The sequence below is a fragment of the Nelumbo nucifera genome, chromosome 3 (genome assembly GCF_055504915.1).
Source record: "Nelumbo nucifera cultivar China Antique chromosome 3, China Antique-T2T, whole genome shotgun sequence".
NCBI classification, from domain to species: Eukaryota; Viridiplantae; Streptophyta; class Magnoliopsida; order Proteales; family Nelumbonaceae; genus Nelumbo; species Nelumbo nucifera.
The window spans coordinates 29117520-29131497 of record NC_142651.1 but is presented as its reverse complement, the minus strand read 5'-3'; the positions used below and the strand labels follow the sequence as shown (position 1 = coordinate 29131497).

At 37.6% G+C, this 13978-nt stretch overlaps 1 protein-coding gene, 1 long non-coding RNA gene and 1 other non-coding gene across 4 annotated transcripts; 1 reads left to right on the top strand and 2 right to left on the bottom strand.

The window, feature by feature from the left end:
• Nucleotides 1-1199: 1199 nt before the first annotated feature.
• LOC104608426 (FACT complex subunit SPT16-like) lies at nt 1200-5660 on the bottom strand. Of its 2 annotated transcripts, none has more exons than XM_010274453.3 (3): nt 5234-5660; nt 4964-5130; nt 1200-4851 (listed from the first exon to the last, which is right to left on the bottom strand). In XM_010274453.3, exon 3 carries the CDS (start codon nt 4641-4643, stop codon nt 1434-1436), a length of 3210 nt encoding a protein of 1069 aa, XP_010272755.1. In that variant the 5' UTR covers nt 4644-4851; nt 4964-5130; nt 5234-5660; the 3' UTR covers nt 1200-1433. The 2 variants fall into 2 exon arrangements, with proteins under 2 accessions (XP_010272755.1, XP_010272829.1); XM_010274527.3 differs by having other exon boundaries at nt 4964-5157; nt 5234-5370.
• A 3830-nt stretch (nt 5661-9490) lies between these two features.
• Nucleotides 9491-9575, bottom strand: TRNAM-CAU (transfer RNA methionine (anticodon CAU)). Its single transcript is given in 2 exon segments — nt 9491-9526; nt 9538-9575. It is a non-coding gene; the product is annotated as a tRNA-Met (tRNA).
• Nucleotides 9576-10200: 625 nt separating this feature from the next.
• On the top strand, nt 10201-13172 carry LOC104608380 (uncharacterized). Its single transcript, XR_737091.3, has 3 exons — nt 10201-11172; nt 11799-11950; nt 12710-13172. It is a non-coding gene; the product is annotated as an uncharacterized LOC104608380 (long non-coding RNA).
• The last annotated feature ends 806 nt before the right edge of the window (nt 13173-13978 follow it).

Below are 13978 nucleotides of genomic sequence, written 5' to 3'. Positions count from 1 at the left end.
ATAATACAACATTCCAGAGTATAATAATCAATCCAGCTTCAGCTTCAGCTTCAGCCATTTAAAAAATTATTCATTGAAAGATAAAGGAAATAAGCTTTTCAGCTCAGCCAGTTCAATTGTTATCAAACAGTTCCTAAGAAATAAAACATATAGCATGTTAAAACAAGACTAGAACTATAGTTTATAAGCACATAAAACGAAACCTTATACTGTATGTTAATGTGTATTTTTTAAGTCAGGAACAAAAAAGGGAAACTTTTATTAGAAAGAATAACCTTAGATTGCATAGAGAGGTAATACCAGGAATTCAAAAGAAAAAATGCCCCTGCTAATCCAAACAACAGAATACCTAAGAAACGTTTGGGTGTTCATACATTTTTAAGAATATCAGAACCTTATTCCAAAATTACCAAACCCAGCCTCTTCTAGGACAGTTTGGATGCCAGGTGGTGGATTAAGGAGTCCCCCCCCCCCATTGTCATCTACAGAAATATTTCAAATTTGCATTTGCATATTTTGTCTAGGTTAGTTAACCCTTAAAGTTAATCGAACAAAATTAACACAAAATAAGTTCGGAGTAAGGTTGAAAGTATCAATACACCCCAATACACAGTTACACACAAACATGCATATTGGGTGTTTCAATCACTCGCTCGTTGAGGAGATGGTGAGGTTCTATTTGATGGTGGTCCTGGTGGACAGTGCATGTGCATACCTCGGAAATTTTCTAATAAAATCAGTGCATCTTCTTTTCAAAGACTCTTCCTACCCATTTTTGGTACACATTTGACCCTTCAGAAATCACAAGAAAAGTGAATTGGTAGTTGCAATTGTCTTTATTGGGTTGATCTTTACCAAGAGATCATACTATGGCTAACCCATTGTATGGAATATTCAGATTTCAGCATGTGCAAGTTTTCACTTATGTCATTGATAGCCTGGAGCTATGGTCTACAAAATTCCATAGCCCTAAAGTCTGCATTCTGTTTCCAGATTCAAAATTGGTTCAAGCAAAATTCCCAAAGTTAATAAGATGAAACTACCCACGTTGAACATGCAATAAAAGAATGTTGGCTTCATTCCTGACGTATACGGATCATGGCCAATGTCATCCAACAACAGATGATTTTACACCATAAAAGGTTAAAGAGATGCACAATTTTAATATGGCGAATATAAAAAGAGAGAGCTATAATAACTAGGGCATAAAAAGACCAAATAAATCCATTGAAGGGAAAAAAAAAGGTTCATCTGCTTCTAACAAAAGGAATTATTCCCTGATATACAAAAGCTAAGAAGTGCATCTACCAATTTCATCTGAAACCCCAAAATAAACAAGAAAAGGCAAGATAATATCTAGTACTATTACTGCTGCTCCAGATGCTGCTGGCATAGCTACCACATGGTACACAAGACAAAATTTCTATCATCCTTCACCTTAACTTTGCCCGCTTAGGAGGACCACCTCTAGGGTCTCTTTTGTCAGGGACCCGACCTTTCCCAAAGGCCTTCATCTTCCTTCTCTTCCTCTCCTCCTCACTATCTGACTCATCACCTTTCTCCCTGTCAGCATTGCTAGCTTCCCTTTCCAATTCTTCCCATGTTTTTCCCTCCTCTTCCTCTGAATCATCCTCAGAATCATCCTCCTCATCCTCTGATTCAACAAGTGACTCACTGTCATCTTTAGATGATGACTCAGAATCAGACTGCACATCTGATGGCTCATATCCCTGATCTGACTCCTCTGAGTTCTCTGAGTCTGAGTCACTTACCTCCATGTTCAGGAATTCCCATCCCCCATCCTCTATGAACTTCTCTGGATCATCTGTAATTGTCTTTAATATTTGCCGCCAGTTAAGATTCAGCCTGCTCTCATAGTACTTAAGGTCAGTTGTATCAAGCCATTCCTTGATGCCATCAAGAGCTGTGGATGGGATGGAATCAATCCGAAGGACATCTCGCTTGAAGTCCTTGAACACAATTGTCATGTCAAAGCTCTTCTGCCCAAGCCCAACCCTCTCCAGGTTCACAATTTCAATCTCACTAAGGGTTACCACCAAGAAGGGTGTCTCTATCAACTCAACCAGACAGCTAGAAGTGGGGACAATGAAAGCAGAGGCCTTGTGGGGAACACCATGGAAGCCTAGCTCCCTCAATGGCTGATCAAACTCAAGGTCAAGATCACGGAACTGGGGCTGTCCCCAGAGGTCATTCACCTTGTTAACAAAGTTTTGGAAGTCCATATTTATTTTATTTTTGCGCTCCCTTTCCCTCTGCTCCTCCTCAATCTCATCTGGGTCATAGGCAGATCGCTTTCCACCGCCTAGGGTCTGGACCACATCCATGACCTCAACATAGAATTGGACATCTTTAGTTTTCTTGTTTCCTACCATGATGTGATTGTGAAGGTGGAAGTGCAGGAGGGTAATCATCTCCTTCTCTGCAGGCTGAAAAAATGCATGCTTGATATTACCAAACATGACATCTACACGCTCATCTGGCCTTGAAGTAGAAAACCGGAACCCATTTACGTGGGCTTCCAGAGTACCAGGGATCTTCCTTCCCCTACCACCAAAGACAGGACGGATCCACAGGTCAGACAACCTTATTGGCTTGAATTTGTTACCTGCAAGCTGCAACTTCTCCTGAGTAACCAATGTAGCCCTTTCAGCTCGCTCCGACTCCCTTGATGCAACCTGTCGCCTGAGGGTCTTGATCTGTTGTACCACTTCACTTATGTGCCTTGGGTCCTTGGAGCGGAATGAGACCTCCTTCAGATATATAGACCCTTGAAACTTCAGGGAGTTTGAATCGTGAGGATTGAAGGGGGTCCCTGGTACATTGAAGATTATTCGGATATAGCCAGTCCGATTATTATCCTGTTGACTAACAACAGTCTTCACGTTGCCTACATGGAAAGGGACCATACTTCCATAGATTGGCAAGATGATGGCCTCATTCTTCTGGTCAATCTGAATAACCAATTCTCTTGTTTGGGGAATATCATTCACGTTCTTATAAGCAATCAACTCACCCGATGCCCTCACAGTCCGACGACCATCCCCTGTACCAGACCCACCCCCAGCCAGCCTCCTGGCAGTTTCTTCATTCTTTTGGCGGGCAAGTTCTGCCTGGTGCTGCCTCCGTAGTTCTTCCTTTGTCATCTCATGGTTGTCTGACCGAAGTGTCGCTTTTGACAAGAATGCCTCTGTGCCATTAGACTCAGCCTTCACATTTGGCTGTTCTTCCTCCTCCTCATCCTCATTGAAAGAGTAGGCCACATCCTTGACTGCTTTAGAGCTGATTGAAGTCACAACTTCTGGGAGCTTTTCACCAACAATAACTGTATCTGCAAGCAACAGAGAGAACTTCTCGGTCTTTGACTTGTTGGTCTGAGCTTGCAAGTTCTGAAACCCAAGTGACACATTAAAAACCATCCCAGACTTTAACACACGATCATTTTTAGCATTCAGGCTCAACCCTGATTCACGAAACTCAAGGCCAATCCCAGTTCCAGCAGACTTGGTCAGGTTTGCAGCCAATTCAGGAGCATCCTTCTCAACTATAGACAAGGCAGCTTGGTAAGCAGCACTGACTTTATTCCCGAGCTTCAATGCATTGATGGCTGACTCATGGGCCTTGAGGAGAACTTCATAAGCTTTACTCTGAATAGCATTGGCATCAATCAAAAATGTCCTTGCAACATTAGAGCAGTAACTATTATAGCGGGACCCAATTGCACATATGATCACACTTGTGGAGTCATAATACAGATTCTCATCATTGCTTGAAGCACTCGGCCTGAGATCAAAGTCTCCCCCACTCTGAAATATGGGAGGGTAGCAGATATCAACATTCTCTGCCTTGAGCTTTACTTTAACCTTTGCAGGCTCAAGTATGGCTTTCTCTGTGTCATCCATCAATGAAGAATGAGAGACCTTCTTCTCCTCATCAATTATCTTCTCAAGTTTTGGTACAACGAAATGTTTCATCACAGATGAAGTCAAGAATGCTGCCTTTTTGACATTCATAAGCTCAGTACTGTCTTTAACAGCAAACAGGTCAGAGAACCCATTTGTTACATCGCCAAGTTGGAACCCAGAATTTCTTAGCTTTTCAGCCCAGATCTCCAAAAGATTCCCTTCAGGAGCTTCTTTCACTATGTACCCAATAACAGGAGATTCATGACCATCAGATTTTGAGTGAACATGTACAGCCCGCAATATCCCATCCATCAATGCAGATCCATCATCACCCCTTGCCTTTACATGAATCACAACCTCAGCACCAACCGACTCTTTGGCTGATTTTTTCAGGGTTTCCAGCAGAGAGGCCTTCTTCTGACTACACAAGAAATGGATCTGCTTGTTCGTGAAAACCATGATTGTTTCTGGAAATTCATAACCAAGCAACCAAATATTCAGAGCCGAGGATTTCAGGTACCGAAGGTCCTCAGAAGCCGGAGGAGTGGCTATTGCAATAGCATCAGAAGAACCCCATAGATCATTCTTGTGTTGATCCCAGTGTGAGTAAAAACTTTTCAACCGCTTGTTAAAGTTCTCTAGATTAATGGTATACGTATTGGATTGTCCAGAAGTTTTACCATCTGGAGCCTTGACATTTCCATTCCTATTATCCGCCATTAAGGGTTATTGAATCTAGAAAAGTTCAAAACTACAATAATTCCTCCAAAGAAACTGATGAATAAATTAGATGACGAACAGCTTGTAATTCTCAGCTTTCCCCTTGTGCCAAATAACACCTCACAAATAACAAAAGCAATCAGAATCCCAAACACACTGCAACAGGAACTCACGATTTTTCTTGTACTAAGTAGCGCCAGCCCGTTTCCTGTAAAAGAAGGTATAAGAGGCGCAACTAGGGTTACTTCAAATCCCTATGAATCTCCATGAAAACATAAACCACGACTCAGAAAAAAAAAAAGAACTGAATAAAGACTCACCTTTCTTGTACTCAGAGGGAATCCTCTCTACTACCAGTCATAAGAAACCCTCTGATGTTAGGGCTCAACTACGTCTTATTTCTGCAATCCCCAAAACCAGTAATACGAGACCGCCAACAAAACTGAACCTCTTCTCCTGTTTCACAGTGGCTGAAGGTTCCCGTCCTCTGTTGCACAAAATTTCAAATCCAAAACTACGATTAGGGTTTTCGGTACCTGCAAACTGAAAACAACGACGGAATAAGCAGAAAACAAGATGAGAAACTTTACTAGTTATGCTTCCCCCGAAGACTCGTTCCACGATCCTCGGATTAGAAGGGCGAGGTTTCGAAATCTATTAGGGTTAGGGCTCGAGTTTGGGTCTCTGAAACTGTTTGAGAGGGGGGGACTAGGGATTAGGGTTCCTGAACCCGATGGGAATGGCGAAACTCGAATATAGAATTCACGAACAGAGATGAAAAGTGAAGAAAAACAAGAAAGAAAAGATTAGAGGAAAGGATGAAGAGAAATCTGAATAGCTTAAGATTGGAAAACAAATCGCAGAGAAGAGAAAACGAATCGAAGTGAATAGAGAGGGAAATGGAGATCAAGTCTTGAATTAATCAGTCCTGCTGTGTTATATATCGCGCTATCGCGCTCCCTAAGCGCTCTCCCAAAATCGGCTCTTTTGTTCCCTCGACGACGGGTATTTACCCTTGTGATACATGAATTTTACTGAAATGCCACCAGTTTTAGTTCCAATGGAAAGCAATCATTTAAAGTTCCAATGAAATGGCGAAAATACCCTTGTCACGGATTTCCTAATTGCCCTGTCAACCGGACACAATTCGTCTCCTGATCAGTTTCTAAGGGGCTTTTTTGGAGATGCAGAAAAATGCTATTGTCTCTGTATGGAGCCGACGTGTCCCTGGCCGTTCATCTCCACAAGATGAATATTTTAATATGAGTATCTGAAATCTCGTTTCTACCCCTGTGGCCGCGGCAAATGGCGGGTGGCGGGAAAAATAGAACTCTTAATCTATTCTGGGTTCAAAATGGCGGGAATTCATCGAAAATATCAAAATAGTACCGTTGGAAAGCATTTAGGTTAAAATGTTGAGTATCTAGGATTTCCTGTGTACCTTTAAACATAAATCTTTACCTTTGCCTTATATTTTGAATAAGTTGTAGTGCAATTTTATTTACACTCTACATTACAAATGTATGAAAGTGCAAATGAAAAACAATGCAAATTTTGGTTTAATTTTATTTTAGGCTTTGTTTTTATTCTTCTTCAAGCCTTATTTTACTTCATGTGTATTATAATCAAACAAAATACAGCAAAAAATTGAAACAAAATCAAAATTTGCACTTAAATCATTTGCACTATCATAAATTTGCATTGCAACTAAATACAATCTTAGGCTCAGTTTAGAAGGAGTACAAATGTAAATACGTACAATGCAAATATATACAAAATAATACAAAATTCAAGGTTTTGCATTGTACAGATTTCCATTTGCACTCCTTCCTAACTAAACCTAGGCCCAGTTTGGAAGGAGTACAAATACAAATATGTACAATACAAATACATACAAAATAATACAAAATACAAGGTTTTGCACTCTACACATTTGTATTTGTACTCCTTCCAAATGGAGCCTTAGGTTTAGTTTGGAATGAGTATAAATACAAATATGTATAATGCAAATATATATGAAAGATAAGGTTTTGCACTCTACATATTTACATTTGTGCTCCTTACAATTTGAGTAAATGGAAATAACATTATGTCTCAAAGCTAGAAAGCAATTTCTTATTAAATCTATTTTGTTATATGGGCCACTCCTATTCCTTATATTAATGTTTATTTTAAGTCAATGTTTGGAACTAATGGTGTTTCTTGAGAGGCATTTTCTCAAAAAGTGGTCTTCCATATGCATTACATTTTCTCATAAAACTTTTTTTTTTTTGGTTTTCTATTTGGTGCCATTGTTCTTGCCAAGGATCAAAATTTCGTTACGTATCGGCCCGTATTGGAGCCTTCCCGACACGCCCCTACAAGGGGTGTTTCAGGCCAGCAAGTGGTTCAGATGGTATACCGACCTTAAACCAGCCCCTCTGAACCAATTTTGAAAAAAAAAATACTGATACAATCCAATATGCCCTACTGACGTCACCTTGTATCGATATTTTGAACCTTGATTATTGCTTCTGAAAAAAAAATAAAGATTTTAATCATGGCATTGATGTGGTGCCATTTTACGAAGAAATGGCATTGATGCCAAAGACTTACTAAGATGACTATATTGTCAAGTGGCGTTGATAAGATTCACCTACTAAGCTGAAGTGGTACTTTTGGGATAGGTTATTTCATGTAAATAATAATGGTGGGTTAGGCCGTTAGGGTTTCCGAAAACCAAGGATTCTAAATATTCTCTTCAAAAAAAACAATGGTGTTTTGGTGTTTTGTTATAAGGAAAGACACACGGATAATAGCAACATTTCAGCTTGAGTGTCTAATAGAGCCTAAATATTTAAAAACGCACACGTGCAAGTTTCCCTCTCTAATATAGCCTAAAGTGTCTTGAGGAGAGCTTGTTTATTTGGTTAAACAAAGAGATGTAGGATTGGTTTGCAAAGTTCCTCGGATTCAATAGGATAATTCTTCGGCTATTCCTTGGGGTCCTATTCATTCTTCCCATTTGAATGTTCAATTCAAAGATTTTATAGACTCAAATCTTCATTGCTTGTGGGATGAAAAATATGTTAGGACAATTTACTATTAAACAAGCTCATCATGGGACGCCACTCATTTAGATGGAACATAATACTTTATTTGGGAGATACTTTATCTCCTTGGATTCAAAAAGATCAAATGTTATACGAACATACTTTCATTATTTGAAATGCTCAGAAGAGAAAGATTTTTTTATCACTAGGCTTAGGGGTGGCAATTTAGTATCTAATCCATCCAATTCGTCTATTTATTTGATGGGTTGCATAATCAACTGATCACCTAACCCGTCCATTTAAATGGGTTGGGTTGGGTTGTGGATAACCATTGGGTTAATCATTACAGACATAAGTATTAATTCTTTATCCTTTTTTTTTAATTTTCTTCATTTGAATTAAATAATTTATAATTAATGCATTAATTTTCTATTAATTATTGACTAAATTTAGTTTTGTCTTGAATCAATACACTTCACCCAACATAAATCCAAATCAATTTGACCAGAGTTTGGACCAGTTCAATGCGGCTTGACCCGATCCAACATATACCAATCCGAAATAGGACCGGGTGGGATGGTTCGGTACCACTTGCTCTGCCTGGTTTAGGTCGGCAACTCCAACCAGTATTCACAAAGCCTGGCCCAACTCAGTACAAGCCGATCTAGGTCGACCTGAACCTGAAACGCCTTCGGGCGAAATGGTTCAGTGTCTGCGCACTTTGCCTGGTCTGGACCGTCTGGCCAACCAATATCCACGCAACCCGACCCAATTTACTTATGTTGACCCACATCGGGTCACTCAGTTCGGTCACAAACCTGTGCACAAACCTGATATAGTCGGTCTAAGTTAATCCATCATTGACTGAACCAGTCTGATCTGGTCCGACCGAACTAATCTAGATCTAAACAGTTCAACCACCCTTATGTGATTAGCTCGAAGATAATCCAATTAGATAGTTCAAATTGGTCTAACCGGTTTGAACTTAAGTGGTTCAGTCAAACCCGAAATCCGAACATAGTCAAATGGCTTTGCCACTTATGTAAAAATAACATGCATGTAATGTAATTTGAACTTTCATCACTTGTGTAAATAATAACTACAATTATCACCAAGCTATGACCAACTTATTTGTTAAGAGATCGTTAGTTTGTTTTTTAAGTTGATAAATATAAGATTAATGGGTTTGGGCGGGTTGGATTGGGTTAAAACGGGTTTGGGTTGAACCCAACCCATTTAATTTTATACAACTGGGTCATTAATGGGTTGGTGGGTTAAATGGATTGGATTGAAGCTCAACCTAAACCAAACCCAACCCAACCCACCCAATTGCCACCGCTAACTAGGATACATCTATTTTTTAGGTAATCCAACAAATTTGTTGGACAATTCAATAATGGAATACAAACAAGAAGACGATATGAAATGCTCAAAATTTGGATTTTGAAGATGCAAACAAGGAGAGAGCAAGATGGTCTCTTAAAAACTTAAAACTTACGAAATGCTAATAAGAAAATAATGTTTGGAATCTGAAAGTATAGTACCTCACTCTTAAATAAAAATTCAGAGACCTAAGATCAGATATCAGATTGGATCAGATCATTTGCACCCCTAGACGTAGCCTTAGAATCTACCAAAAAAAAAACCTAACATTAGCTCGGATAAAAAAGAACCAATGGTAATATAGCATCGCTACCCAAAAAAAAAATTCTGCCAGAAAGAATCATCATCGGTTCATCATCACTCAAAAAAATAGAATAAGGTAATAGATAGATGGGTTGAATGGGTGAAATGTGTTGGGTGAAAAACTGTTGTTGGGGTGAGAGAGGCTCGAACTCTCGACCTCAGGATCACTCTTTAGCTATGAGACCTACGCGCTAGCCAACTGCGCCACCACCCCATGGTTACAACATGTACAATACCTTTTATATATTAATGATATAGCTAAACTTGCCTGATAGTCTCCGAGGAACAAACTTCCTAAAAGTCTGATCGAATCCGGATCTCCATACAATTAAAGATGTCAACAGTATTCGAAAATTCGATTTCAAATTTGATATTTGACAATCAAATCGAATTCGAATAATTCAAATATGTAGTCGATTGAATTCAGATATCCTATTCGTTAATCAGATCTGAATTCGGATATGACCTGATTCAATTCGACAAATATTCGAATTCAACCGATTATTTAATTCTTATATAAAATACTTTATATAATTAAGTTATATTTATTTACTTTATATCAATAAAATATTTGTTTTATATATTTATTAATTATCTAAAATAATTGATTAATCGAATTCAAATTCGGATATTAATTTTCAATATCTGTCGGATATCAAATCGAATTCAGATATCAGATTTTCTAATCGAATTCAAATTTGAATATTGCCTGATCCGATTTGAATTCGATCTATTTACACCCCTCACAACTCTGCCCATGTCTACCCACATAACATTGCAACCACATATGGAGAACATCTCATTCTTTTCTATTGTATAATGTAGGGGAGATGTTCTCAATTCACGGGAGATAGTGTGTTGTGGGTAGACGTGGGCAGTTTTCGTGGGCAGGAGATCCGGAGTCAGTCTGATCATCATCAAAGACGTCAGTGAACAAACGTTATTCAGTGCCTCAGTGAGTCAGTGGACGTTTACTCTCCTGTTGGAAGGGACGAAGAGTGATTTAATCTCATTTCTCCAAGCGGTGGAAACAAGGGTTTTCTTAAGTTCATTCTACCTTCTTCCTCCCCACAAAACTCTGCACGAGCTTATTTTTTGTTTATTGTTCTTCCATTCGCAAGGAAAATTTGAAGAGGCAACTCACGCCAGTAGCTTAGTCATTTATTTTTCTCGTCATTTTTAATAAAAACCTGATTCTATGTTCTCTCAGAAGGTTTCGCTGATAGAAGAACAAGAACGAAAGGGTAATCCATTCACTTACCCTTTTCCTTGTTGGCACGAAAAACAGATTATCTGTTCTTTCCTTTTTTTTTTCTCTCTTTTTAGAAAGTGTTTCTTCAGCAGTAGAGCAAAGGGTGATTTTCACTGGAGGGAGAACAAAGATGGGTAAGTCTATTTTAGCTTTACTTCTTCTTCTTATTTTTTTACATTCAAAATTACAGTTTCTTCATCTGTTGAATGATGGGATCTTTTGACTGACTATTTTTTTTTTTTTAACCGCTTTGTTCCATGTGGTTATTATGTTCATTGTCTTGTTGTTTGAGCTTCAAATGCCATCGGAATCATTTATGAAAATCATTGGCATGCCAACAATGTACAAGAAAAATATGGGTTGGGGGATTTCGCAATGCAGATCGAAGAACCCAGCAATGAGAGAAATGATGATACCCAGCATATTTACCAAGTAAACCCTCTGAAAAAAGAATAAGATATCAGGAGAAAGGGGATGTGAATGTGGCTGGGGAGGTGTAACTGGAGGATTTGATTGGTCCATCCAATGCAATCGAAGGCTATGTTCGGAAGAACTGGAGGTAAACATTAAAAAATATTATAAATTTCTTAAATATGCTTAGACCTGAGGGGATTCCTTTCAAGTGGCCAACAAGGTGTGTTGATTTAGGGGGCGTTCTACAACATGGATTGTTTTGTTGTTGCTGGTTCTAAGTTCCAACAACAAGTCAAAACCATTTGTTTGAAAACAGATTGGTTTTGAAAACAAAAACATAAGAAACATGTTATTGGTTGTGTATGTGTTTTTTGTTTTCAAAACTAAAACCAAATACATGTTCTTGAATTTGTTTTAAAAACATATTTTAATTTGATTATTCAACATTATGTTCCATAAATCATATAATTTCTATACTAGGAAAGTTTGTTTTTGTTTTTAAAACCAATATTTTGTTGGTTTCAAAACAAGTATTGTTTTTCAAAACAAAACCAACATGTTTTTTCCTTTGAGAACAAAAACAGAGTTCAAGAACATGTATTTGTTTCTTTTGCTAATGTGGTGATTTCAAAAACAAATGAAAACAAAAAATTCATGTTGTATAATGCCACCTTGGACTCTCAGTTTTTTGGTTTTGAGGATATGGAGTTGCATTGTTCCTCCAATCTCTATAGTTGGCTCAAGAATTTACAAAAATCTCATGTTTTATAGTTATCATCATTTGGAACAATATGGATGTCATCTACCTTGGCTTATATATGGAAGGGATGCAAATTCCCATATAGAGATTCAGCTGGTTGTCTTGCCTGGGCTTGTTGTAGATGTCAGTTCATCAATCAGTATCTATTTTGGAGCAAGGAATGGTATGTTTTTGAGCACTTGACCCTAGGCTCATTTTCTTTGATATGCAACTTGCTAGTAGTGACATTTAATTTCTTTGATTTTGTTTTCTGGATACTTTTCCACAGCGTGTGGATTTAATCCATCACTGACTAACAATAAATGATACATATGTTTTGAAGCTTCATCTTACAGAAGAGGAGGGTTTAATACTTTATATAGAACAAATAATTATCAAAGTGTAAGTCAAATGTAAAATTTAATAAACAACTTTTACATCTATCCGTGTACTCCAAATTTTAACACAAAAGAAAGCTTGACTGTATGTTTTTTCCTCATGTGGATGTTTTGAATATGTTTGTCATCAATGTAAAGTTTCCTATTTAAACATACAATGGGGACATTCCTTGTGCATAAGCGATACCTAAGAGGGGCAGCTATGTGGATGTATTCCCCATTATCTTAAATTATTTGGGGAATAGACTCTATTTTTCATTTATAAAGTGATAGAAAACTGAGAATATAAATTACAATCAATTAGTCTGTGTGCGTCATTCTGTTGTTTCTATTCCTAAGCTGTCCCAATATTTTAGTGTTCTAACCATAATTATTATTCCCATAACATATGTGAGTGGATGATATAATACTTGAACTTAACTGTATCTGGTAGGAGGGCCTTATGCTTGATCATTTTATCATTTATCAGCATTCAGATAACTAGATGATGGTCATGGATTTGATTGATAATCATTCACTGATGTATATTTTTTTTTTGGGTGCAGAGGTGCGTACTTGATACAAATGTCATTTGTGGATGCATTACCACTGTTAACAAGTAAACAATGAAATGTGTTTATATTTTTATTTGTTGATGCTCTATCAGTCTGTAGAATGCCTGTACTTCACTGGTGACAAGTAGGAGAATACTATTACACAAGGTGAGATGCACAGGGTTGGGATCACAGTCCCATTGGACAGACATCTGCCTTTTCTCTATGATTTTGAAATCCTTGAAATGGTTCAACTTTATTTACTTGAAAGTGAATCTATCATCTGTATTAATGTAAACCAAGGCTTGCACATGTAGATAACTTCGCTGAAATGATTTACTCCACTTTGGTGGATATTGAATTTTATTGGGGTTGCTGGAAATCAAACATCTCTGGTCGGTTGTATTTCTCTTGTTTGTATTGACCAACAATTTTGATTCCCCCTCTATACAAGTCATGGTTCCAATGTTTTGTATCTTGATCTGGATCTAACAATAAATTTGAACAATATTTTAATATTTTGGTTGGATAAAATGTCCAAGTACAAAATTCATATACTTCTCTTTTCATATCTTCCTTTGCCATGCCATCATCGCCATTTTTTCTCTCCCTCTTCCTTTCATATATATATAAAAAAAAAACATTTTTCTTCTTGACCTCTCCACCTACTCCATTTAAAATTAAAGCATTCATAGAAAATAAACATTTATATGCATTTAATTCTTTTAAATCTTGTCCATCTGAGCATGGAAACTAGAAAGAAATGCCAATTATTTTTTCTTTTTTGAATCAAGGATCAAATTTTGTATTGGCGGATAAGTATTGTATCAATGGGTCACCGATGCATGAAATCCTTGCTGTTTAGGGGTTTATATTCGATATGCCCCATCTGGTGTATCAGACTGTATCGATTCTTTGTACATTGTTTGGGATTATAGAAGGAATGTTCAATGTGTTCATGCATGACCCTCAATTGATAAATGGCAAAGAGCTTTAAAGTAATTTGGAAGAAACTTAAAAAACAGGGAAAGTTGCATGTTAGTACCATGTACTTTGGGTTTATTCCCACTTTGGTCCTTGAACTTCAAAACGTGTCAATCCAGTACTAAATTTCCAAAATGTGTCAGTTATTCCCTATCATTAGCAGTCCATTAGTTATCTCTATCACGTGATGACATGCACAACTTAAAGCTTGTAAAAATGTCAAAACTACCCTTCAAAACTGTTCATCATATTCTTCCTCAAGAATCAAGATTGAACCAAAGCAACAGATTGGTTTTT